General features: G+C 41.3%; 1 protein-coding gene across 1 annotated transcript in view; it reads right to left on the bottom strand.

The window, feature by feature from the left end:
• Nucleotides 1–22,898, bottom strand: part of RXFP1 (relaxin family peptide receptor 1) — a 1,268,256-nt gene extending 1,245,358 nt beyond the window's left edge. The window contains exon 1 of the mRNA XM_085641728.1: nucleotides 22,702–22,898. Coding sequence (XP_085497854.1) covers nucleotides 22,702–22,750 — 49 coding nt within the window. The 5' untranslated portion in view covers nucleotides 22,751–22,898. The remainder of the gene's footprint in view (nucleotides 1–22,701) is intronic.
• Nucleotides 22,899–25,267: the final 2,369 nt, after the last annotated feature.

Here is a 25,267-nt window from a genome sequence, read left to right as displayed (position 1 = left end):
TTTGGAAAGCCATCACAATATCAGTCAATTTCAATATAACACTATCAGTTGAAAGAACCAGAACTTCACATTTATTTAATTATAGCCAATTGAATAAGGGTGTGTAATGGTAATATATCAGCTCCTTTGCCTTGGTACCTTTGCCCATCCTTTGAAACTTGTGGAGTTAGAACTAGAACATGTATTGAGATGTCTAAATCATCAGTATAGTGTCAGAACCAGTAGTGGTCTGCGGTGAATTCAGTCTGCTGTCTTGAAGAAGTGGAAACAATTATACGTTCCGGAAATGGAGGGACTGAGGAATCAAATGGTTTATACTCCTACCGTTTTAACGACATTGGTACTCAGTAGAACACCATCATACATTTGTACCCTGTAATGTTCGGCATGCGCGAGGCGTTCTAGCCTTCCGCGCTGCCGAGGTGCGCCAGCGCTGACGCGTGACGTCAGACGCTGGCTAGTTATAATAAAGAGGCGTGGCCTCGGCTCGAGAGTCGGAGCCGCGTGTGTAATCATCTAATACCGGCTCCCGTGTGTTTATTTAGCGCGGTCGCGCTGCCATGCTAATTAGGCATTCACTAATATTACATACCCCAGAGCTTTCATACCTCTACGCTACACTTAGGAGGCTATACAGAAGGGCAAGTGTCTTTCATCCTGTCCTGGCCTTTTCCTGCCACTAAGTGCCCTTTACTTTTCTTAGAGGTATAATGTCAGGCAAAGTCTCAGTACATCAGGAGAGGGGCATTTTCTCTCAAACACATGAAAGCTGAGTGCACATGCTTGCTGTAATCGTCCTAGGCTATTTAGTCTATTTTGTACCCTCTGGGTCTAGTACAAATGCCCCGGGTATATCTGAATAATACTCTTAGACTAAAGAGAGCTAGATGTTTTGGAAGCTATTGATTTATGGTAAACGTATTGCACAGCAAGTATGTCCAGGTGATTAACTGTGTAACTGTTGCAAATATTAATAGGATTTAGCAAACGCTGAGGGGGAGGGGGTGTTCTAGATGATTTAGTGAGTGGTACAAATATGGGCAGTTTTCAGCTACATTACATCTAAACTATAACTCCTTGCCATAAAAGAATAAGCAAGGTAGAATAACAGGTGAAAATGAATCATCTCCCTGGAGTGGGTTGTGTTTAATTGGGGAAATTCCTAAGGGCGCCTCCCAGTGGGTACTGCTGCCCGCCGTGATGAATCATTATGTAATCCCTAAGGTGCTGATTACTGGGGCAGCGAGATGTATGAGTACGGCACCCATCTCACAGCAGAACTTGTGGTAAAATGAACCTCTGGATATGCCGTGGAATTGCTGAAATAGAACAGATGCACTGGGGCTGCTCTTGAACACAGCCCATAGAATTTACATGAATGCAGAATTACACATTTGATTGTATTCTTTTATTCTCAACTTAGCACATATTTTTCATGCTAAAGAACACACTTCCAAAAAATGTGGCGTTCTTTTATCTATCAAACCTTAACTGCACTTACCTTTAGGAGTATGATGTACCTGTGCAGTAAGGCTGAGACTACATTGCAAATGTTAGTGTTCTATATACAACACAGTTATTACCTGCAAGAGTCTCTTACCTAGGAATGCCTATGGGCCACATGTATCAATATAGCATTTTGTGATTCCTAAATAACAATTTTTACCAAATCAGTATTTGGTAATCACAAAATGCGATGTATGCAAGGAATCACTAAAGATTTAGGACCACATGTATCATCCTATCTTGCATTCGCAAATGGTGCAAATCGCTAAATTGCGCCGTCTGCAAATGTAAAATAGCCTTTCAAGATGTATGAAAGGCTTTGGCAGTGCATTTTAGGTAATCGTACTTTTTTGTGATTACTTAAAGTTGCAACTACAAATAGGGAATCGCAATTTGCAAATCTCTAAGCACATGTACCAAACAATTCTAAATTCTAATTTTGCATTTAGGAAATGCTATTACCATCTACTCCAAGTCGATGGTAACCATGTACTATTTTTGAAAATTCACAAAAATGTATTTTTCCAAGTGCCATGTAGTACACACGTCCCTAGGACTTGTGTGGGCTACATGGGCACATATTTTTGTGGGGGGCTGCTTCAGGGGGGCCCTAGGGCCCTGGGCACCATTGGTTCACACGTGGGAATCTATTTTACATTTGCAAACAGTGCAAATCACTAAATTGGACCATTTGCAAATGCAATATTGGCTTTCAAGACGTATGAAGGGCTTTGGCAGTTCATTTTAGGTAATTGCAATTTTTTTCATTTACCTAAAATTGCGACTCCAAATAGGGAATCACAATTTGTGATTCCCTAAGGACATGTACCAAGCAATTCCTAAATGTCAAATTTTTGAAAATGCACAAAAAATGCATTTCTCAAAGTGCCATGTAGCGCATACATGACCCTAGGGCATGTGTATGCTTTAAATGTGCACATTTCTGTTGGGGGGTGTGCTTCAGGGGGGCCTTAGGCCTCCGGGCGCCCTTGGTTTTGCATTAACTAATTTGCAATTACCAATTTGAAACCAAATTAGGTACCATTTGGTAGGCTTTGTTTTGCCTTAAGTGGAAGTTGTACTTATTGATGTGCACAGATCCTAGTTCTATGAATTGGGGTATCCCTTATTGTTGGAAATGGCCCTTTTTGCAGGGTTATCCCCAAACTTTTTGCTTCTTCCTCCTTTATTTTTTCTGACCCGTGGTTGTTGGCAATAGGACTCTGGGCACTTTACCACTGCTGATCAGTGCTAAAGTGCATATGCTCTCTGTATAAATTGTTATATTGATTGGTTATCCATGATTGGTATATTTGTTTCACCTGTCAGCCCCTAGTAAAGTGCACTGAATGTGCCAGGGCTGGTGATTCAAATGCTACTAGTGGGCCTGCAGCACTGATTGTGCCACCCATAGGAGTAGCGCTAAAATGATGTCTTAGGCCTGCTTGCAGTGCCTATGTGCAGTCCAGGACTGCCATGTCGACCTGGCCAGTGCAACCACTGACCAGGCCTTACCCTTCCCTTTCTGTACATGTCAGGCATCCCTATGGTGGCCCTACGTACCCCCCTGGGCTGGGTGCAGTGTATCTGAAAGGTAGGGCATGTACTGAGGTGTGTAACATGTCCTGGTAGTGAATTACAGCCATTTTCGTTTTTCACTGCTGAGAGACTATCTTGCCCATAGGACAGAATGGGGGAGGCTGTTTACATGCCTATCTTCCCCTAAAGGCAAGATGGAAAATCCAAGTTTGGTATCTTTGTGTTCAGAATTTAATTATACATCTTTTTAGCAAGATGGTTTTTAAACTTACTGTGTGAGAATAGCACTTTTTATAAAGTAGCTATTCTCCTGGATAACCTTCCTGTGTGCCTGTGTGCAGATTGGCTGACTGGTGTCATGTGATAGGCCAGGTGGCTCCAGGAGTCTGGATGAGTCAGCAGCAGGGTGAATAGGGAGATCTGCTCTAAATGGGTGGGAGGAGTATCCCCTGGGTTTGAGTAGGGCTGCCTCTGCCAGCACAATGCCGGCTCCACCCCCTGCTGGCCAGGCTGGGGACTCTGCCTCTGCCAGCACAAAGAAGGCTCCACCTCCTGCTGAGCGTCTAACGACCCTGCCCCTCACTCTGAAAGGAACCAGGTGCTCCAGGGCAGAGCACACCCAGGAACCGGTTTGACCAGGGGAAGCCCCCCACTGAAACAAAGAGAGACAAAGACTTGGAGGGGTATAAGAAGAGGACCCCAGACACCTAAACTTTAGATCACTGTGGAACTAAGAAGGAACCTCTGCCAAGGAGAAAGCTGGAAGGAACTGAAGAGGAGAAGACTGCCTGCTTGCTGTTTTGCTTTGCTGCCAAGGAGAGGGGAAGGACTTTGCTGTGTCCCCTTCTTTTGATTCTGATCTCCAAGGGCCTGAGGAGAGCTGGCTCCCTGTTAAGAAGTCCCAGGAACAAAAGGACTTCACCACCAGTTCCCCTGGAACTCTGCTGAGGGAGTTCTGACCTGCCTTGGAGTGCTTGCCTAGTATTGGGGCCTCAGGAGGTCGTTTTGCTGTGTTTGGGAGCTGGAAAGCAGAAGCGTGAACAAGAGTAACTGGTACCCATCACATCATCCATTTGAGAGACGCATCGTCCGGTTGCGAGTTGCAAGAGCGAGAGTGCGATGAGAGTTTCATCGTGGCGTCATCGCAGCACCCGGAGTCCCCGCATCGCGAGTGCGTCGAGCATCGTCCCGGTGCATGAAGATTCCTGACGTTGCGAGGGTCGTCGCAGAACCAGTTTGCGTGCCGCACCACTGCCGGTGCGTGAAAGTATCCAGTCACTGCGTGTGTCGACGCAGAGTCCCGTCCCGTGACGCATCAAGGGTTGCGGCGCCAGAAGCCAGCGCTGCGCCGCGCATCACGCCGCACCGGAGATCGTCGCATCGTACCTGTGCGTGAAGCTTCCCCCTAAGAAACCTACGCAACTAAAGCCAAAGTCATCGCATCCTCCCCCTACAGATCGGTGCCGGTGCATCCACCTCTGCTGCGTGAAGCAGGGCTCCTGCAAAGCCTCCCCAAGATCTCAGGAGTATCGCATCGCCTTTGCCATCTTCCTTGTTATAGCTTTTGGGAACCTTAACGCAACTACAGGTACTGTTGGGCACGAGAGTGTCGGATTTTGTGCATTGAGAGTCGCATTGTGCAGGACACTGATTTTTACATCCTGGAGTACTTTCTGCAAACTCTTGAACTATCTTTGAAGTAACCTTTTTAATTGTATGTTGGTTTTTCTGTAGTATTTGGTCTTGTGAAGTTTTTAGTAAAGATACCTTATTTTTCTAAAACTGGTGTGGAGTAAATCTGTGGTGTTTTCACTGTGTCACTGTGAGTGTTGGTACAAATACTTTACACATTGCCTTTGATAGCCTAGACTGCTCAGGCCAAGCTACCTAGAGGGTGAGCAAGGGTTATCTTAACAGTGTATCCCCCTTTCCCTGACTAGAAGCAAGGGTCCCTACTTGGACAGTGGTACCTACCCTGCCAACTAGAGACCCCCAGATCTAACACTTATGCAGATGCAGATGCAACTGCTTGTGCAAATATGTTCACTTAGGTGAGCAAAAATATTTGTTAATCACATCCATGTTATAAATATATGTGTCTCTAACGGAGCACTAGCATAAAAACATTGATATTTGAAAATAAGAACTAGTGATTAACTTGTTTCTTACAGGATCATTTCATTGCTTGATGTAAGAGATAAGGAGGCAGATTTATAAGCCCTGTGCGTCACTTTTGCGCCGCCGTTGCGTCACTTTTGTGACACAGCGGCGGCGCAAAGCCAGCGCCATGCTGCGGCAGATTTACACCGTGACGCATCTAGGGAGATGCGTCATGTTGTAAAGCTTGCGCCATATGTGGGCGTACCTGCACAGGGGGGGGGGGGGGCGTTGCGGCGCAGGAACGCCTCCGAAAAGTGGCTGTGTGAAATCTACAAGATTTCACTCAGTCACTTTTCCAGCTATGCTGCGTCAAATCCCTGCGCCTGCTTGAAGCAGGCGTAAGGATTGACGCAGCATTTTAGGGATAGGGGCACCCCGAGCCTTGCTGGACCTGCGTCGCGGTTGCGACGCAGATCCAGCAATGCGCCAACCTTACGCCGGCATCTGCTTGTCCTTGCGCCACGATGCACCGCATTGTAAATGCGGCGCATCTGCGGTGGCGCAAGGGCAAACTTGCGTGACGCATATTCCCTGGCGCATCCCTGCTGATTGGCAGAGATGCCCCAGGGAACATAAATCTGCCCCATGGTATTTTTATACATAAAATATGAACACTTGGCAAGCCTTACACGAGAAACTCATCTGCTCAAGCAGGTTTTAGATTATGTAGCTTAGCAGACTTTGTCTCAAATAAATATACAATTTAGATCCCTTTGGAGGATTTGTTAACGTTTCCTAGTAAAAGTACAAAACATTAGAACATTTAATTAAGTCCAGTTCCTATCCATTTACCTCTCAATTACAAATGGTATGTTAAAGTTTGTGATTTTATGACATAATTAATCTGAATTTCAGTTTGTTCCATCAAACACTGCCACACAACTCTCACACACACTTATATCAAATTGGATATCTAGACACTTATTTGAAGGCAGTATTTTTAAGATTTATACCACCATTTGGTCGGTCTATTAATAGGGATATGTGGCAGAGGTCTTCAAACATTGATGCTCTGAGCCTCCCCCTAAGCAAAATGTTTTGAATTTGGGTCCTCTCCAAAACTTTATTGCAAGGATTGGTGAAGCTGTAGGATCAGGGCTGTGTGGAGGGGGCTGGCCATATGATATCATTTTAGAGGAGCTTTTTCTATTGCTTACAATCCAAACTAAATGTGAGAATAAATGCATCTAACAAAAACAGAAACTGTCTAAAAACAGCACTCCCCAAAATGGGGGTATTGTGAGCTCCTCACTCTGCTGGGCCTCAATGCAACAGCCCTTAGTGCACTAATGATAGCTGCAGACCCCAGTTGCAGGCTGCCTCCTTTGCCTCTTCACCACCATGATTGGCCCTCACGCTAATCTTGAAACAGACTCTCTGTCCCTTTCAGAAAACAATAAGCTCCAACATAATACACCCTTGCAGCAAGGGTGCCGTCGGCCCTATTGCTATCAAAGAAAATCACCCCCCACAGCCAATTTGCCAGTCATAATTGTGATGTAGTGGGCACCTCACACCCCAGTGCCACTGTACGTGCTTGACTAATGATACCTACAGCCTTGCAAAGAGGGCTGTATCCGCTGCTCTTTGTTAAGAGCATGAGTTCCATCTTGTTTCATTCAACCCCCACATTCTCTCTGAGGGCCACACTAAGGTGACTTCTCTGCTTCAGTTTTCCCCTCCATTCAGCCATTGATCCGAAGACCATAGCAACACTGGCACAGCACTTGTGCACTGTGTCCAACTATAGGAAAGATAGTACACAGTTATAATTGGAATTTAGTTTGCCCCTACAGCCCTAGGCCCCAGTGCCACTACACTTGCACCACCAATGATACATTCAGCCCAGGAAGGCAAGCTCTCTCCTCTGCTAACTCAAAGGCCAGATATCTGAAAGGACATCAGAGTGTAAACAGAGCTTGAAGAGGGTGGGGCATATAGTGATGTGCCTATGTTTTTTTAACTTTACAACTACAGTTCTCATACCTTATGTTAAAAAAAATACTATCAGAGAAAAGTTAATACCGATCTTAAGATGGCTCTAGCTGGGAGAAAACTGGGGTAAGGGGGATAGGTGGGGGTTCACTTGTGCTATGGAGCCTAGGGAGGGACAGAAAAACAAAAGACCAACCAAGCCACTAGGATACCTGCTAAATCAAAGTAATGTAAATGTGTACAAATTGTTTAATCCTAAAATGTAAAGGCTGCATTGGAACCAGTATAATATTTAATTACAACAGTATTTGAATCTTCTTGTGGTAAGTTATATTCTTTTTTGAGATGCAATGTAAGAGTGGAGTCAGCTCAGTTCTGGAGTGCATCCTTTTAATGGGCACGTATAAAAATGTTTGCACCAGGTACAGCCTGATTATGTAAAATTAAAATATATCTTTTGAAAACCCTTGTTTTATATTAAACACTATGGACCTGATTTAAAGTCTGGCGGGCAGGGTTTTCAATTGCAAACGCACTAGAGTACCCTAGCCACCAAACTTGTTCCACCTGCCTCATTTAGAAGCAGTGGACCTTTAATATTGTATCAATGGAGCTGCTGTTTTCTCCGTCAACCGAATACTTCCTCCAACAGCCCGAGAGAGTAAGGGAGGACAGAGAATGGACATTAGACCATCCACCCTATTTAGGTTGGACGGTGCAATACCTTTTTTCCTGTCTATCAAAGTTGGGAAAACCCTGGCTGTTTAGGGACATGAAACAAATATAATGACCCCATACCCTGGGAGAAAACCTCCAGGAGTAGGGGCCAGTAGTTTTTTGCTTTTTCAAAACCAAATTCCCAGTTTGTGAGTTTGTTTTTGAAAAACAAAAAAAAGTTAAACGTTTACTGTGCAGCCATCTAAATTGAACATTTTGTTCTTTTAAGCAACATCTTTGTCTCTGCACCATGGCACTTAGGACCACATCTTCCATACGTTTTTGATGCACTTCTAAAGCTTCATGTAAATGAGGACAGCCTGGAAAAGCACCAAATAAACTAGGTTGCACTTCCAGGCCATCTTTATTCACAAGCACTAACTGAGATATTTGCAACTCCGTAGGAATATAGCCACAGGCCCCCAGGGCAGCATGCTCTGTGGACTGAGGACCTTTGACATAGGGTGAAAAGAAGTCAGCTGTGATATTTAAACAATTGTTTTGGGAAACTACAGGCCTGATTCAGCATGCGGAGGATGGTTTGTACTCCGTCAGGACAACAGAGTAAAATACTCTGTCTCCTTGATGGAGTACCCGTTATGTGCATTTAGAAATGTCCACGGACATGTGGACATCTCTAGTCATTAGCAGGAGCAGCCATCACAGTGGTTCCTATCCATGTTAAATGTTTGATGGATAGTACCATGAAATTGACGGACATTCATCAAACCTTTAACATGTCTTTGGTTTTTCAAAAGTGAAATCTCAAAGTGGCAGTTTGTGTTGGAAGTGATAACTCTAAAAACATTGGAGACTTTTGTCTCAGTTTAACCTACGTTTTGTCTCAGTTAGACTTAAGACCAAAACTTAAGTTTACCTGAGACAAAAGTCTAACTTTACTACCTGTAAATGCCCTTTATGAATACCGAAAGTCCTATAAGGTTCGACTTTCATCTCAGTTTGCCTTTGTGAATTGGGCCCATAGTATCTCTCCTAATTTATTTATTTTTATTTATTTTGTGGTATTTATAGAGCGCTAGCATTCATCCCCACTGGGATATTACAACGCTTACACTTCTGCCTGTTTAGTCAACAGGGGAGAAACTCGGGGTGAGGGGTCTCCTGAGCAATAAGGTTGTGGTGTTCCTTATGGTCGAAATGTAAATGAAAGTAATCTGTGTGTGTGGTCATATAATAAGAATAGAAAGCGGCTATGATTCCAACTATATTGTTTCCCCCTATACTGGCAATGTAACTTGATAAATTTTATAAAGTATCTGAGGTTCGGGGTCATTTTAAGAAGCGTAGATGCACTTTATATTTTATGTACTAAGATCACAAATGGACCAAACATGTGTTACTATATGCTCTGCTTCTTTTTAGGAGCTGTTTAAAAACCAGAGAGGGGACTCAAAGATGATCTGTATGGATGGGTTTACTAATATGGATGGTGAATAATAATGAAATGTAATGTTTATATTCGGTTATGAAAAAATACCTTTTTATGATATTTTATGTATTTCTAACAGTTATAAAGATATGTTAACACTTCCTCATTATCTTTAAGGAATGTACGAAATTGCCTTGTTTTATGAACTGTGTTGTTTTATTGTAATGATTTTAATTAATCGGACAATAAAGAATATATTATTATTATTATTAATCTGTGCATGAAATAACAGAACAGTTGTTTAATAACTGTACCTGTAAAAGTTCACCTACCCAGTTTTGATTCCCAATCAGTAATAAAACAGGAAGGTTCTTTAAAGACAAGTACCGATGTGGTATATCTAAATTTGTTGAATGATGTTTAAAATATGAACAACAATAATGTTTACATTTTTATAGATGCTAACTGTGGTCTGCATACATTACTATTTAGTGTGGATTTTCCACACGTTTTGCTGTGCTCCTCTGGATCATGTAGCACTCAGAAATTGTTTCTTATAAGATAGAAACGATGCAATCAATCAATCAATCAATCTTCTTCTATTGTCAAAATTAGTGAACCATAAAGATGTTAGAAATTGGCTTGCATAATTTACTTGCCAACTTTAATCCCTCATTCTGCAATGTGCACACAAGTGTCCTACACTGCTGTGCATAACCTATACTAAAATGAATTACTTTTATGAGTCAAGTCTGAATTTTGGTGTAAAAGGTTATTGTTACAAGTGATGGCAGACGAGTTTAAGGTGTATGGCTGTTCAGTATTTGCTATATTCAAAGTCCCCAAACATGTTCGTTAGTTTGTCATCATGGACAATTGTAAACTTCAGTGTAGACTAGATGTATAACACAATGTTGTATAATTCTGAAGTTTGATTAAGGCCTGTGTTGGTTTATTTTAGCTTCATCATTCATTCCCTCCTTTTCAGTTTACATTTTTTACATCTAGTACGATTCACTTCAATTAGCCTTCGATGTGTTCAGATTCTATGATATATTTACTAGTGGTGCTGTAATACCCTTGCAACAAATTCTAAATGTGTGCTGAAAATGTGTTTTGTGACCCCCTGGTTGGCTTTACTGATGTACAGAAGGGAACATCAGCAGATTATGCCACAGGTGACATTTCTGGTGTTGCAATTCAAAAAAGTATAAATACTTAATCTTGCTGTTTTTGCCAATCAATTCTGCATCTTCTGTGGTTTGATGACACACTGAGTATTGTGTTTCCATTGTGGGGAGTTTCCACATGATTGTGAGGGTGTTAGTGATACTGGTAGTTAGATATGGATCTGCTCATACCAATTAATCTGTGGGACTCTAGTCTTAGTTCATTGCAAATACTGGTTTTCCAAACGACATATGAGTGATGACAATAGATGACAGTTTTGGTAAATGATATTCTTGAAATCCATTGTGTTGGAGCAGAAAGGTGAGACACAAATGTTTTTGTAATATTGGTCTTTAATCTTTTGGTCGAGAGTGTCTCCCTTGGGGTGAATGATGTTCTCTTGTAGGATTTGTGTGTAATTTCTTGGGTTAGTTTGTGATTTGGAGTATCTTGAGGAGCACTGATGAGTGTTCAAAATAATCCTCTTTGCTGGTAGAGCTATATCTGATTTGTAAACATTGACTGTATGATAAATTGGTCAATTGTCTCTGAGGTGTCTTGATTGGAAACATTCATAATGTAGGAGGCTGTTATTGGCTGTGGGCTTAGTGTATAATAAAGTATGTAAGTCAACACGTTCCACTCTGATCTAAAGGTCTAGAAAGTTAATCGTATGTTGGCCATTGCGTCAGGGCATACCTGAGTCAGTCAATGTGCAAAATCAAAAAAGATATCTCCTCCTCCATAGGATATTCTCAAGAAAAAACTTAGTGTACCTTCTCATCATGTTCATCCATGTAAAGAACTGACAACTCTGGGGCAAAGGAACATCTCATTGCTGTCGCTTTGATTTCCAGAAAGTAAATTCCTGAAAAATTGACAAAAATCAGTTTTAAAGCAATTCGGGCCATTCTATTGATAAATTCTGTAGGAACTTGATAGGATCATATATGTTTGTCCAGGTATACCTCAATTAACTCTTATGTCTTGTCTTGGTGTATATTTGTAAACAATTAGTCCACATTACATGGAAATAGAATCTGTTCTTCTTTGGTGAATGCCTTAAATTGGAATACATTTAGTATGTCTGCTGCATCTTGGATGAATCATATTGGGGCATCCAACAAAAGGTTTCAGCAACAGACCAATATTTTTTTAGCTTGAGTCACAACCCAAGACCATCAGTTTACCTGGGCACCTATGAGCAATTTAAGGATTTTGGCTAATAAATAAGATACCGGAAGACAAGGGTCATTGTTAAGGAGAAAAGTAAATCTCTGTTACTTAACCTGCCTTCTGTCTTTATTTGTTTTAATAGTTGTGGGATGTATCATTTAAAGCATGGAGTAAGGTCCTTGGGTAGTTTGTGGTACTGGTCCATTTTTGACGTTTATTCAATACCTTTATTGATGTTACCCTGTTTACCCATTATCAGTATTTTTTCACATTGTATACTGGTGTGACCACAATGTCTTCTTTGTTGTTGAGTTGCTTAAGGGCTAATTTTTGTGACTGCATCAAACTGTGTTTGGGATGTTTCTTTTCACGTTAAAGTGATCAACTGCGAACAGTACTGTTTTCTCAGAAAATGTTAACATTTGGTGTGGAGTGTCGGTTGATGGCTATCCTAATATGAATCTTTTTCTTAGTCCTATTGAACCAGTTGTGCTAGTATCTTCCTTACTGTAAAAACACAAGTCTTCTAATCTTAGTGTCCTGAAGGATTATAGCGCCTCTGTTTTCAGTTTCACTAAGTCCGTGGGCTGTGGTTGTACAAAAGAAAGCCCTTTAGAAATTAAGAAAGTTTGGCCACTTGGGCGCTCCTGTTTTGAAATGTAGAGAATCAGATTACTTAGCACCTTTTTGCGGTCTGTATCCTTGTGAGGTTCTCACCAGTGTCATCGTTTTTTCCTTTCAATCTTTTGTTTTCCTAAAATAGAGGTTCCCTTGCTTTGTTGTTGTTGTGCCTTTGCTGGGTTTGATGGACCTTGTCTTGGGTTTTGTTCAATCCTGGAGTCTGATGGTTATGTTTCTAAGAATGTCTGCCCTTTGTATTATACTACAGTCATCTGGGAATCTGATGTGTTGCAGAGCTTATTGAATAGATGTAGACAAGTTGATTTCGTTTTGAACGTTTGCTTGGGTTTTTTGGAGTTTAGTTGTGCGTAAATTCTTTTCAAATTCCTACAATTGTTTTTCAAAATGTTCTGGCACCTCTTTACGTTCTGCAATCACATCATTGTTCTTAATGTAATCCTTACATTTGTGGATTTCTTCTCATTCGTTGGGCCTTAGGCTGTTTTGGTGGAAAGGACCATCCATTGAAAAACTAAATAGCTGTGATGCGTGTCGTGGAGCTTGTCTTTAATGGAAATTACTGGGACATTTTTGACTTGAGGACCAAAAGGAATGGTCCAAGCCATCAGATATTCCAACAACATATGGCCATGCAGTTTAGGTTTGACCTGCCTTGTCATAAGTCTTACTTATTTCTCGCTTTCACTCCCTTTTACTTTCTTTTGTGACAGCTGGCACTGAGCTTGAAGGGAAAGGTGATGGTGTATTTAATGTTCCTTAATATGGCCTTTAAAACATGAGAGTGCCTCTCTCTGGCATTACTGTTTCTTGAGGCTATTGTCTGTCTGTGGTGGGCCTATTCTGTGCTGGGCAAACTTTTGCCTGGACCCTAATGGCTACCTTCACAAATATGCAACTACCCTAATTGTACGAGTGTAAAAATGCGCTTGGTTCTTTTAGGATTCTTCAAACATATTTAACATTGATATTGTAGCCTTATAGTTTTTATACCTTATATTTTTTACTGGATTCCTGCAAGAATGTTATGGAGCAGTCACCACAATACAAATGATCACTGACAAACATAAGACGGGGGAAAAGGAGAATGGGATAGACAGAGTGAGAGACAGCCTCTTCACAACTGCCTACATGTTTATCTTGAGTCATCTTTAGAAAAGTCTAGTCTTCCACTATGCAACATGATTCCTAATGAGCAGGAATCAACATTGCTCAATAAAAACATATTTTGATGTGGCTTTATTCCATAAAGAAGGCAAATAATAATAAGAACACCATATTTCCAAGCTATTAGTCTCATAGCAAAAGGAGGGAAAAGGAAAATAAAAACCCTCCACCGGCTAATTAATAAAACTGATAAGCAAAGATAGGAATTCAATAGGGTTTGAAATACCACCTTCTGAGGTACTTCCCTGGCTGTTACCTGGGACAATGCTTCACCATGAAGAGGTTAGGGTTAGTAAAAATGGTTCTGACATTATTGAAACTTTAAGGAGGCTATGCGTGTAATTATAAAGAGAATTTAAAACTGAAATGGATTTAGTGTCAATTGACTTCTATTGACACAATCACTAGAGAACAGTCTCAATAATGTATTTTTAAAATAGTTTTAGAAAGGAGTTAAAGCATACATTTGACAGAGAAAGTCAGGTGGCAGCTCATTGCGGGCAGGGAGCAGATAATGAGATCATTCAAACCTGCAGATGACACATAAACTACACCCTTCTGTTCAAATTGGAAATGCAGACTGAGAGAATTAGAGGTGAAATCTGATGACTTGAAAATCACAGTGGCTCAGGAATCAAAATGCCAAAGACAGGCAACTATCTTACCTATGACACGTCTTTTAAACACTTCCTCTTTGGATAATGGCAGTTATTCTCACAAGATGCAACATCATCTCATAAACTAGAAATGCAACTAGAAATTCCTCTTACACAACTAATGCGTGCAAAGGGCATCTTAATTGGAAATTACTTGTGCTTGGTGTTTTCAGAGCCTGACAGTTCACCCCTCTCAACCATCTTCCTCCACGCTTTGTTTTGGAGGAAAAACTTTGATGAGATATTTGTGTAAGTCTTAAAGCATGTCAGCATGTAAGGTTTTGCTAGTTCCCACTCAAATAGTTAATGCAGTCTTCCTCTGAGCCATTTAGAATCCAGAATATGATGAATTTCATATTCAGAATGATCTTCTACTAAGGTTGGAGTACGAGAAATTGAGAAATGAGTACAATCTTAACTTGCTTTTGCTAAATAGATACAAACTACTGGATGGACAGCCAAACTATAAGGTATCTGTAATTTTATCATTACTGGATCAGCAGTTTTAGTGATCTTCAAAGGATCAGTAAATTTAGGATTAAATGTATTACTGTGTTTTTAACTTAAGCGGGTTAGTAGAAGTACTTTGCCTCATACATAAAATTCTAGCAAGGGTCTACAATGGTAATCTGAAAACTGCTTGTAGCAATCCTTGGCTGATGATATATTTTTGTGAGCCTTTTAACGGATTGACTGTACATGTGTTACAAAATCTTGTACGGGAGGAACTTTTTTATCTTTGTCTCATAACCAATCATATGAGGATGACAGTTCTGATTGCAGTACAAATAGGAACATTTAAAAGAAACATTCAGTATTTGTAAGGAAACTTTGTTAATGGCAATGAACATCAGAGACGTTTTAGGGCATGGGCAAAGTGGGCTCTGGCCCAGTGCCCCAGCCTTTCAGGGGACCCCCTGTTAGAGCCAGCTATGTTCAGCAGAGTCTTTCCCTGTTGAGTTGGAATAATTTTCATACAGATTGTTGTAAATACAATTTTTCTATCATTTATTTTTAATGAGTGTGAGTCTGTTATAGACATTTTGCCGACAAAATGTGTTCATGTTTCATGCAGAATCCATATAAAAAGTTTCTGTTAGATCAATACAGTACCTCACGTATGAGAAACGGGAGCGTGTATCAGAGATTATTTGCAGTAATATTAGTGAGCTGCAGCTGTGTTTCAATACTGAAAATGCACATTACTATTCCTGAATATCAGATGTACATACACATTTATAATTTGACCAAATAAGGCATGAAAGAGCTGAAACTGGATCATAAAATCAAAGTTGTTCTGAATAGGGCCCCCAAAATACATTTGGCCCAGGGCCCCAAAATCCTTAAAACGTCACCGATGAACATACCCAAAGTCAGAATCTTCTAGTCACGAGACAACAAAAGTACTGCTCAATAATTTGATTGACACTTTCATTCTCCCCATTTTGACAGCTAGATGAAAGATGAACTTAAATTTGCACAGAAGTCCCAAAACTGAGATATAAATTGAGCTACACAGTCAGTAATCTAGACAGAAAGAAATCATGGAGCGTAACCACCTGTTGTAAAAAAAGATAAGCAAAAAAAACTACTAGCTTGACTGCCTGTGGAATTCATGTTTGTGGAGTAAAATGAACAATTGTGGCAAAATGATCTATAGCCTCAAAAGTGGTATTAGACCCAGTCGTAGTTTTAGGTAATCCCACAATAAAGTTCATCACCACCGAGTGCCAAGGCCCAGAATGTACAAGAATTGGACGTAAACGTCCCAAGGGAGCAAAATGTGAAACTTTCCCTTGAGCACACACATTGCACACATTTCTACAAAAAAACTGGCATCTTTAGAAATTGAAAGCCGCTAAAATTCTCATTCAAGATATTGAATGAATTTGGTTTCCCCAGTGTGTTTAGCTAATAGCAATTATAGACATCGTTGTAAAGATCCTTCTTTTCAAGTCACCCTTAGAAAGACACAATCTTCTGTCTTTATAAAAGAACCTGTCTTTAGATGTTCTCCCTGGGCAGATCAGTCAATGGAAATTCATTCCTTGTGAGCGTTCTGTGCAATTTCTGGAAAGTTTAGGATGATGCTAACTACAAATCGCTAATTAGGGATGTTTTCTTGAAAATTAGATACTCAGTGACAACAGAAAATACTGGGTAAGACAAGATATCAGCTTTCCTATTTTTTATTACCCAGGTGAAATTGTACTTTGGTTTAAGCAGAACGCAGCTTGAGCGACCACGGGGTCATTATGCATCAACATGCCAAGAAGAAAGTACAGTGAAAAATATTTAGGTGTCATCAGCATATTAGCGTTTTGAAAGGAAAAAGAGGATACAACGTCGCTGAAAGGTATACTGCAGGGGGGAAGAGGAGGGGGCCAAGGACCAAGACTTAGGGACACCCACTGGTATGCAGGTAGGTGGAGAAAGAAATGGGTGAAGAGACAGAGCACAAGCTGTTTTAAAGACAGGGGAGAACCAATCCAAGGCAGATTCAAAATCTCCTCATGTGACAAGAGTCAAAATGAGAACTTAGGGGCTTAATACGAGTCTTGAGTACTGGATACTCTGTCACGTACATGGCAAGGTACCTTGTAAATCAAGCTGTTGGCCTGACCCTTCTATTTAGATCCGGCCTCACCATCCTGGTTTCACCAACGACCAACTGGACTGAAAGCTAACAGTTTAAGTACCAGACACCATCCGCCCAACGTAGCATGGACAGTCCGAAGTACTTTTTCCTGTTCAGGACTACCAGAAAAGAACATAAAAAAATAAAAAAATGACCACACCCTTGGAGAAAACTCCGAGGGTTTTAGAGTCATTTGTGTTTTACAAAAACAATTTTCCACCTTGGGAGTTTGTTTTTATTAACACAAAAAAGTTTGCTGGGCGACAGGCAGCTTGAACCATAATGACTACATCGCAGATGATTCAGAAAAGCCGCCTCTAAAGGCTGAGAGTTTGCCACCAGGCGGGTCTAAAGGCCCTCTTTCGTGTTCCCCTGGGAGAAAGGCTGAAAAAATGTCCAGAACGATGAAAATTAATGACAGATACTTGTGACTGGGAATGGCAGTGTAGTTAGAAGCATGAGTGAGAGCACGTTCTGCATTCGGTGCTCAGTAGCTCAATATGGGTGTAGGTTTAGTACCTTGAGGGTTCGAAAAGAAAGGTCTTGGATCCCAAAACTTATTCAGAAACATGCTTCTGCAGTTACACAAACGTTATCAGATTTACATGAATAGTTGTGGCTTTCTTTGTGAGTTCCAGGCCACTCTCACCTTTAAATGTTTTCTACATGTGCACATGCGTGAATGTGTCATACTGCTGCATTTGTCCTTTGAAACCTTTTTTGTTCCACCATGAAGAAACTTATTTTCCCGAGGGAGAAAAGCTTTTCCATACATACTGACCCAATAATTTTGGGGGTGTTCTCTCCCCACTGCCACTATGAAAATATATTTGCTGATGCCCTTGACAGAAGTAAATGTGCAACACTTTCCCGTGTGGTGAGCGGCCTGCAGAAAGTGTGTCAGTCTATGAAAAATGTGCATTTGAGGGTCTTTACTGCCTGTTGCCACAGCCTGTCGGCGTGGCATTCAAGTTTGAGTATTTCCACATACAAATGTAAGTTCACATTTCGTGAATCACAAACATAAATTACCCTATGTTATGCTATTTTTGCACCTACCTTATGTGCGTTAAAATGTCTTGTGACTTGTGCTCCAAGGGGCAGATTTATGAGCCCCTTGCGCCACTTTTGCGTCACTTTTAACATGGGAAAAGTGACGCAAAAGTGGCGCAAGGGGCTCATAAATCTGCCCCCAAGTATTTAAGTGTCTTGGAAATTATAGGATATTACAAAACACATTTGTTGCTATCGGGCGGAATACCTAGAGGCCTGGTAGACAGGAGTGATTAAAAAACAGAAAACAGCGAGCCACTGAATACATATTCTGTACCTATGGGTTTAAATAAATCACATTTGAAATAACAAATATATTTGAGGAAAGAGAATGGGGCTTGGTGATGTAGAGTCTGAAAACGTAAGATGGAACACGGGAAGGTGTACTGATTTAATAATATCAATTAAATCAGTAAGACAATTGAGGGAAACGATTATAATTTGAAATATGTTTAAGCATAAGGTGGAAATGGACATTAGGGTGGGGAAGTGAGGAGAATAGGCAGCGAGAATATAAAGATGCCCATTGAAGAAGACAAGCAGCAGGCAAAGTCACGTGTGCTGGATAGTATTGTTCTGGCAGGAGAGAATAGGTCACTGTGTGGCCTAGACATGTGTGTGTGACTGGAGAGGCATAAAAGAGTTTTAACATACGTGATTTGGAGACGTCTGGGGTGTCCCTGGTTTACTGAATGTGAGGTTGTACACATTGCCTTGCCCAGATCTAGTTTTCAAGTAGGACTGCAGCACTTTGTTATTAATAATTCCCACTGCCAGACCTCTTCTGTCTGATGATTGCACTTCTCAGTCACACAGAAGCAATCTTGGGATGCTTGTAAGCACAGTGGAGTAAGAAGATGCAACGGAATAGCCTATGTTGTCTTTGTAAAGCATTTGACACTTTGGCACATTTCAAACTATGAGGCAGACTTAGAACAAATGCCCTGGAAACCGAGATCCTGATATAAACCGAGAACTGGATAAGGTTCAACAAAGTGCCTCCCGGTGAGTTTCAGAGGTCATATTGCCTGACATATGTGAGAGTAAGCTGGAGGAGGAAACACATAGCTTTGATGCAAAACTAATTGGCAACACAACAGAACACACAGTACCTCACCTAAGCAAATGTCAGAGAAGAAAAAGATTCAGAACTGATTGGGATTGGGATATTGCAAACAAACACACGATTTTATTCTAGTATCTGTAATGTTTTACACTAAGACATAGCATGTGTAAAATGCAAATACACAAATGCAAATATAAACCTGGATTGTACGCACTTTGTGAGGATAATGGTGGGACACTTCACAACCAACTTTATGTGAGTACCTAATTTAGCAGGTAGCAACAATGTAAATACAGTATTAGGTTGTATGTGTTAGATTAAAGGGGGTATATATTTCAGAGCAATAAAATAACATCCCCTCTTCTTGACCATGTATCACTTTAGCTACATTTAGATTGATCCGTTCCCACTTGCTCACTAAAACAACTTTTAAAGACACTATAAATAGCCCCAGAAAGAAGAGAACAAAATGTAAATATAAAAAAGCTTAATATGTTTTCGTACAAAATAGAGTAGGAGGGACATGAGAGCATTTAATGGGGATGAATAACCTACTCCTGTTAAAATAATATTAAAGCAGGATAAACTGGTTTAGCACAAGGGAAAACAATTTCAGGATGGATAGAAAGCGCATTTTCCTTCAAAGGAGTTCACTAGCAGAAGGCCTCCCACGAGAGAAGGTTGGAAACCCGCCACCACAAGACTTCAAACATAACCTTAATCAAGTAATGAGTGCAGTCCCACGGTGAAGGCTGCTGCTCCACAGCAGGGTCCCGCACGATGATCCATGCGGAAGTTCTACGCCTCTAATTACTGCGGTGATCTTGGATGCAAAAACATGTCACTTCTTTGTACACTCTTGGATTCAAGGGTTATATTTTCCAACTCGTTCATAAAATGACCAATGGTTTAAGCAAAATTCATATATCATCTTGTCTCCAATATAATTAGGATTGGTTGCAGGTATCAACTTGAACCTGGCTCATATTAGGATTGGTTCCAGGCGAAATTTACATTCAGGACAAACCATGCGAAATGTTCGTTCAACTTTAGATTTCATTCCTTACTTCCTTTCTTTCTATCTTTTTTATTTTGGCTTTAAAATACATCCGAATGGAGAAACATGTGCAGTTTGTGACTTAGTGAAATTCTCTTGTATGGATGGCCTGTGTATTCCTGGTCTGATGATCTTGGAACAGTTGCCTGTTTCATAGACTTGAGCGATGAGCCCTGGAAGCACATGGAGCAGATACACTCGTATACAAATTCTTCTTATCAGAAGACTTTTGGCAGCGCAGTGTATAAGATAAGTCTTGATGCATAGATTGTTTGCAAAGCACAAAGCATGCTCTCTCCCACATCCCAGCCATTTAAACTCAGGAATGTATTGGCTAGAGACTTTATTACAGGAGATTGTCTAGTCACTTAGATTTATCTAAACATAGTTCAGCCTAATAAATTATCAGTTATTTGTGCTGCAAGTTCCAGACACTTAACTCTGTAGTATCACAGGCCACATTGGGTTAGCAACGGGCATGTTTACGTATTTATTTAGATTTTTATTACAAAGACCTACTTGTTACCTTTCGTTGGTTATACAAAATGTTAAGATGAAAGCCGATGCATAATTAAATTATTAGCAAGCCATTCACCAGTTTGATTAAGTGTTCAATTGCACTTAAGAACTTTCCCTGCTGTCTGCAGCTCATAACAAACACCCCTCATTTGCACTACAGACAACAGCAGCTAAGTTTCTTCAGCTACTATACAGCTTTTAAACCATTTCAAGTGTCTGTAAATGAAGGAGTATGAGCACAAGGGATGTGACCATGTTATACAGTACTGGCTAACACCACCCACATTTTCTTTTTCTTAAAATTCTGCCCACCGTCCTTTTTTAAATATATTTGTCCTGATGAAAGTCAATATTAAAATGAAGTAAGTACCGAAACTTCTCAGTATAAATACGTAAGCAGCGTCTGCAAGCTTCAGACAGGCTCCCTTTGTGTAAGGATGGCAAGGTACTGCTGTCAAACCTGTCACATTGCCAAAAAGATGTGCCCTTTTCTTTGACCCTGACAACAAGAAACAACAAAAGGTTTTCCCTTTTCTTTGTTGATGACAAGCAAGTGTGTGTTATTGATTGGTGTACTTGGTCCTTTCTGTTTTTTACAATCTTCACAACACATGATATTCACTTGTCCCAGTGTGCTCACCTCCACACCCGTCCCTTCCCCTGTCTTCCATTGCCCCATTCTTTACAGGGCCTTGCAGAGCCTTAAAGTGACCAAAAAGTGACACTCTGGCAACACAGAATTCCTAACTAAATGCAAGACCATAATATCAAGGGCTATAAGACATGATGGAAGTCTTTGCCCACTGTCCGATGACTACATTTAATAGGAATGCTGGAAATCTATAGGGTACCACCCCACAGGATGGGCAGTCTTTTGCTTTTAGACAGCAAAACGTGTTCTGTAGCTTTTGTTATTGTTTACGTGGGTTTGGCTCCCTTCTAAAAGGTTGTTGATCTTTTCGTTCTCTAACCGCCAGCTTTGGTACTGAACCGAAATCATTTATTCCATTTACTCTGCCTCGCTGCTAGCATCACCACCATGCCCGTGCCTCCTACCCATAGGCTCCGTGAAGTAGCCATATCAGAGAGCAGACCTGGTGGTCACTGCCTTGCCCTCGGTGAAAGGTATCTAGCTGTGTGAGCCACGGTCCGACCTGGTTCGGCGACCGATGAAAGGTGTAAGCTCAATTCAGCTGCAAGTCATCAAATAACTCAAACCCGTGAAGGCACTGATTTCCGAGGGACTTTTGGGAATCCATTAGAGATACTTGAAAATTATCTCCTCGGGGCAATCTTTCTCGTAGTTAATTATGCTTCATTACAGATGCCATCAAATGAATTCATTTTCATCAAGACGTCTTCCGGTGGCGAGGAATTAATTATAAGAGATGCGGGGATTCCCTTCAGTGCTGAAGCGACCTGAGAGCGCCTGCTCTCTGTGCCTGCTTCTCCGCCAGTCGCACATTTTATATCAGACACTGAGTTTAATAAATCGGTTATTTATCAGACTCGAATAAACGTGCCCCCACGATGGAAACGAGACTACAAACTTAGTGATCCTAGAGAGAAATGTTGGGAGCGCACGAGGAAGAACTTACTGTACGCATTTACTTGCAATGATGGAAGGGATCATTTAAGAGAAAAGTGTGGCAAACAGGTAAAAATGTGAGCAATTTAGGCAACATGGCGTTTGGATGCTGTTTTTAAAATAAGAGGGGGTCGCCGCGCCATGTTATTTAGAGAAACAGAAGCAAAGTCTAGTTAGGCAGGTAGTACAGCTCTCTAACGGGGCACAATGAGCCTTTCATCTGCTGCAGATGCTCAGGCATACTGTGCAGCTCCTCGAAGCACCACACTTCCCACTTTGCCTCGCACCCGTGGGCACGGGCAGTGATGGTGGACACGCGTTGCGTACACCTCTGGGGCATTCCATCTATCCCAGCGCGACCCGAAAGTGGCACTAGAGTAGACAGAAGTGACCCTGCAGAGTCTGCCCTCGTGAGCAAAAACATTCACTGTAGTCCACTTTACTTTTCGCATGGAAACAGGATTAAACTCTGTGTCCAGTTCCGGGGCTGTCCGAGTCAACAGGTGCATAAAACATAACACGAGCACTGCCTCTCGAAAGGGAACGCACCATGCATCGCCTCTCTGACACATTCCCTCTCTCCAGTTTCTCCCCAGTTGCCTCAACGTCGATCAGGACGCTCCAGCAGTTCCCGCGCGGCTCACCTGCCCCAGAGTCCCATTACAAATCCATTCCATTCTGCATTCAACCACCAGACATGAAAGCTCTGCCCGCATTGTACTTACACTTGACTGCGGCGATCCAGCATAGGTGGAAGAAAACAGGAGCTCTCATGTCTGTGCCAGGGCGGGCAGGAGTCACCCGAGAGCGGCCAGGTTTCTGTGGTGGAGGCCGAGCTCGCAGCCGGTACCCTGAGCGCTGCGCGCGGCGGCACTCTGAGGCTGCGTGCACGGCGAGGCGCTTCCAAGCAGCTCCTCGCGCCTTCCCCTCGCTGGTCCCCCTGTCTCGCGCACAGCAGCAGAAGGTACGTGGGGGTGGGGGCGAAAGGAGCGACACTAAAGTTTCCTAATGGGAACACAGAGTGACTGCTTGTTCATAGATCCTGTTTCAGAATCCTGTGTCACGTTACGTATAGTGCAAGGTGTACACAACAGATTCTGGACACTGGAAGAAGGCGCGTGCAGCATAAACAGAACGCGAGCGGCAGTTGCAATTGTGTCCATTAGAGCACTTCCTTCCCTCTATCTTCGCTGTGCTGTGTCCTTGGGGGAAATTGATGCGCTACAGAGGACAATCCCATTTTACAAAACGCACCAGAAGGAGATTGCATTTTAGGAAACTATGTTTTTTTAAATCGGAACTGATATTTAGGATGGCAGTTTCATCTTTTTATTTGCTCATTCTGCTGAGTCAAAGGATACAACACAGTCAAAAGAACAAATAGCAACACTGATACCGAAACTGTGCAGCTTTTCAGTAGGATATGGTGTAATATATATTTTCTGGTTATAGCTTTATACAAAAGCTTGGCCTGTAGGAAGTACTTTGGAAGCAATTGGTTTCCCACAAGAAAGAGAACTATGGGCCAGATGCATTAAAATATTGGTCTCAGAAAGTCTCAAATTGTTTCCGAATTTTTGCGACCAGTATTCGAACTGACCCATATCCTAATAGGTGGGTTCACAACATGAGGAGTCACAGGGGGTCGCAGAACGACCTGCCTTGTAAATATTAATTAGGTAAATCAGAATTCGCGACCCCCTACTATTAATCAGAATTACAGGATGGTGACCTGCAAGGGGCAGCAGATGAACATCCTGTGATTGTATTTCAAAAGTGAACATTTTTGGGTTGTTTAAAGCAGCCCGATTTTCTTAAAGGAAACACAGCTGCTTTAAAAAAAAAGAAAGATTTAAATGGTGAAATTTGACAGTGGTACCCTAAAACACTTGTCTATTCCCCCATGACACTGCCACACCAATTTTCAAGGGGAAATGGTGAAAGGAGGGGCCTTTACCCTTGTGGATCAGTTACCATCCCAGTTTGGGGACCAATAACTTATCAATGGTTTGAGTCCGGAATTACAACCGCAAACCGTTGATATATAGGGTACTGGTTCAGTATTAAGAAGGCATGTGAAAACACACCCCTTCCTAATACTGATTTTATAACCGTTTCTAAACTCACTTTGTGATTTGTAAAATGTGTTTAGTACATTGGAAAAAGCTTTCAAATCGGTCACAAACCGTCTGATTTACTGAATTAGAGTCTTTGCTACTGGTAAAAAGCTTTGCACATCTGGCCCTATGTTTCCTCTCCATTCTTTCTGTTTTCATTAAAAAACATAAATTTTCTTGCTATCAATTTGCCTCAAAAAGGAATGATTTTTTTCCCCTTGACTCTTAGAGTACTATTGCGAAATTAAGCGATTCCTTATTTGTGAAAGTGGCTGAATTGCAATATGCGAATCACTAAATTAATAAATGTACAATGAAGTACCTTAGAGAAAGCAATTTCATATGATTTGGTATCAAAAATCGCCATTTCCAATTTGTGGTTTAGTCCGATTCCCATTTTCAAATTGCGAATGCCGCACTGACACTGAATGATGACATGAGAAGGAATCATACATTCCCTGACCAAGTGATTGGAATTCTGGTGGAGGAATGTGTGGCCAACAATAACCAGCTGTTTAGTAATGATTCATGAAGAGTTCCTTGAACCATCAAAAAAGGGTTTGGACCAGAATTCAGGAGCAAATTAATGCTGTAGGTTTAACCAGCCAAATTATACCAGAAGGTGCGAAACACTGGTATGTTTCAGAACTAAGGAAAAGGTTGCAAGTCAGCGAAAGAAGGCTACCAGAGCTGGAGGGGGGCCATCCACTCAGCCACCAGCCACACGTTTGAATGAGGCTATTGAGAGTATCTTGGTACCAGAGGTTGTGTCAGGATTGACAGCTATTGACAATTTGAAACCTGCGCAGCCACCTCCAGGATAGTTGTTTTTGATTTATAAAATGTACTAGGTAATTATAATTAAATTTAGAAATATATTAGTGTTCTTAGGTCTTTGTTTATGTGTTTGTAGCATGTTATTTCAAATTGTTAAAGTAAAGTCGTTTTCTTACTGCATGGTGAAATGCATTATAGGAGTTGTAGTCACTTAGCAGTGTGCTGTCCATGAACACAAATGGTGTGTTATGATATTTTTAAGGTACACATTGAACATAATAAATATTTCAGACAGTATTGGCCAGTTAAACTCTGCCCCTAATCAACATTTTATTTATTTAAATTTTTAACACACCTTTATAACATATTCAAGTGTGTCTGTATTATGTGCCCCTGG

The sequence above is a fragment of the Triturus cristatus genome, chromosome 2_2 (genome assembly GCF_964204655.1).
Source record: "Triturus cristatus chromosome 2_2, aTriCri1.1, whole genome shotgun sequence".
NCBI lineage: Eukaryota > Metazoa > Chordata > Amphibia > Caudata > Salamandridae > Triturus > Triturus cristatus.
This window is presented reverse-complemented; position numbering and strand designations above follow the sequence as displayed.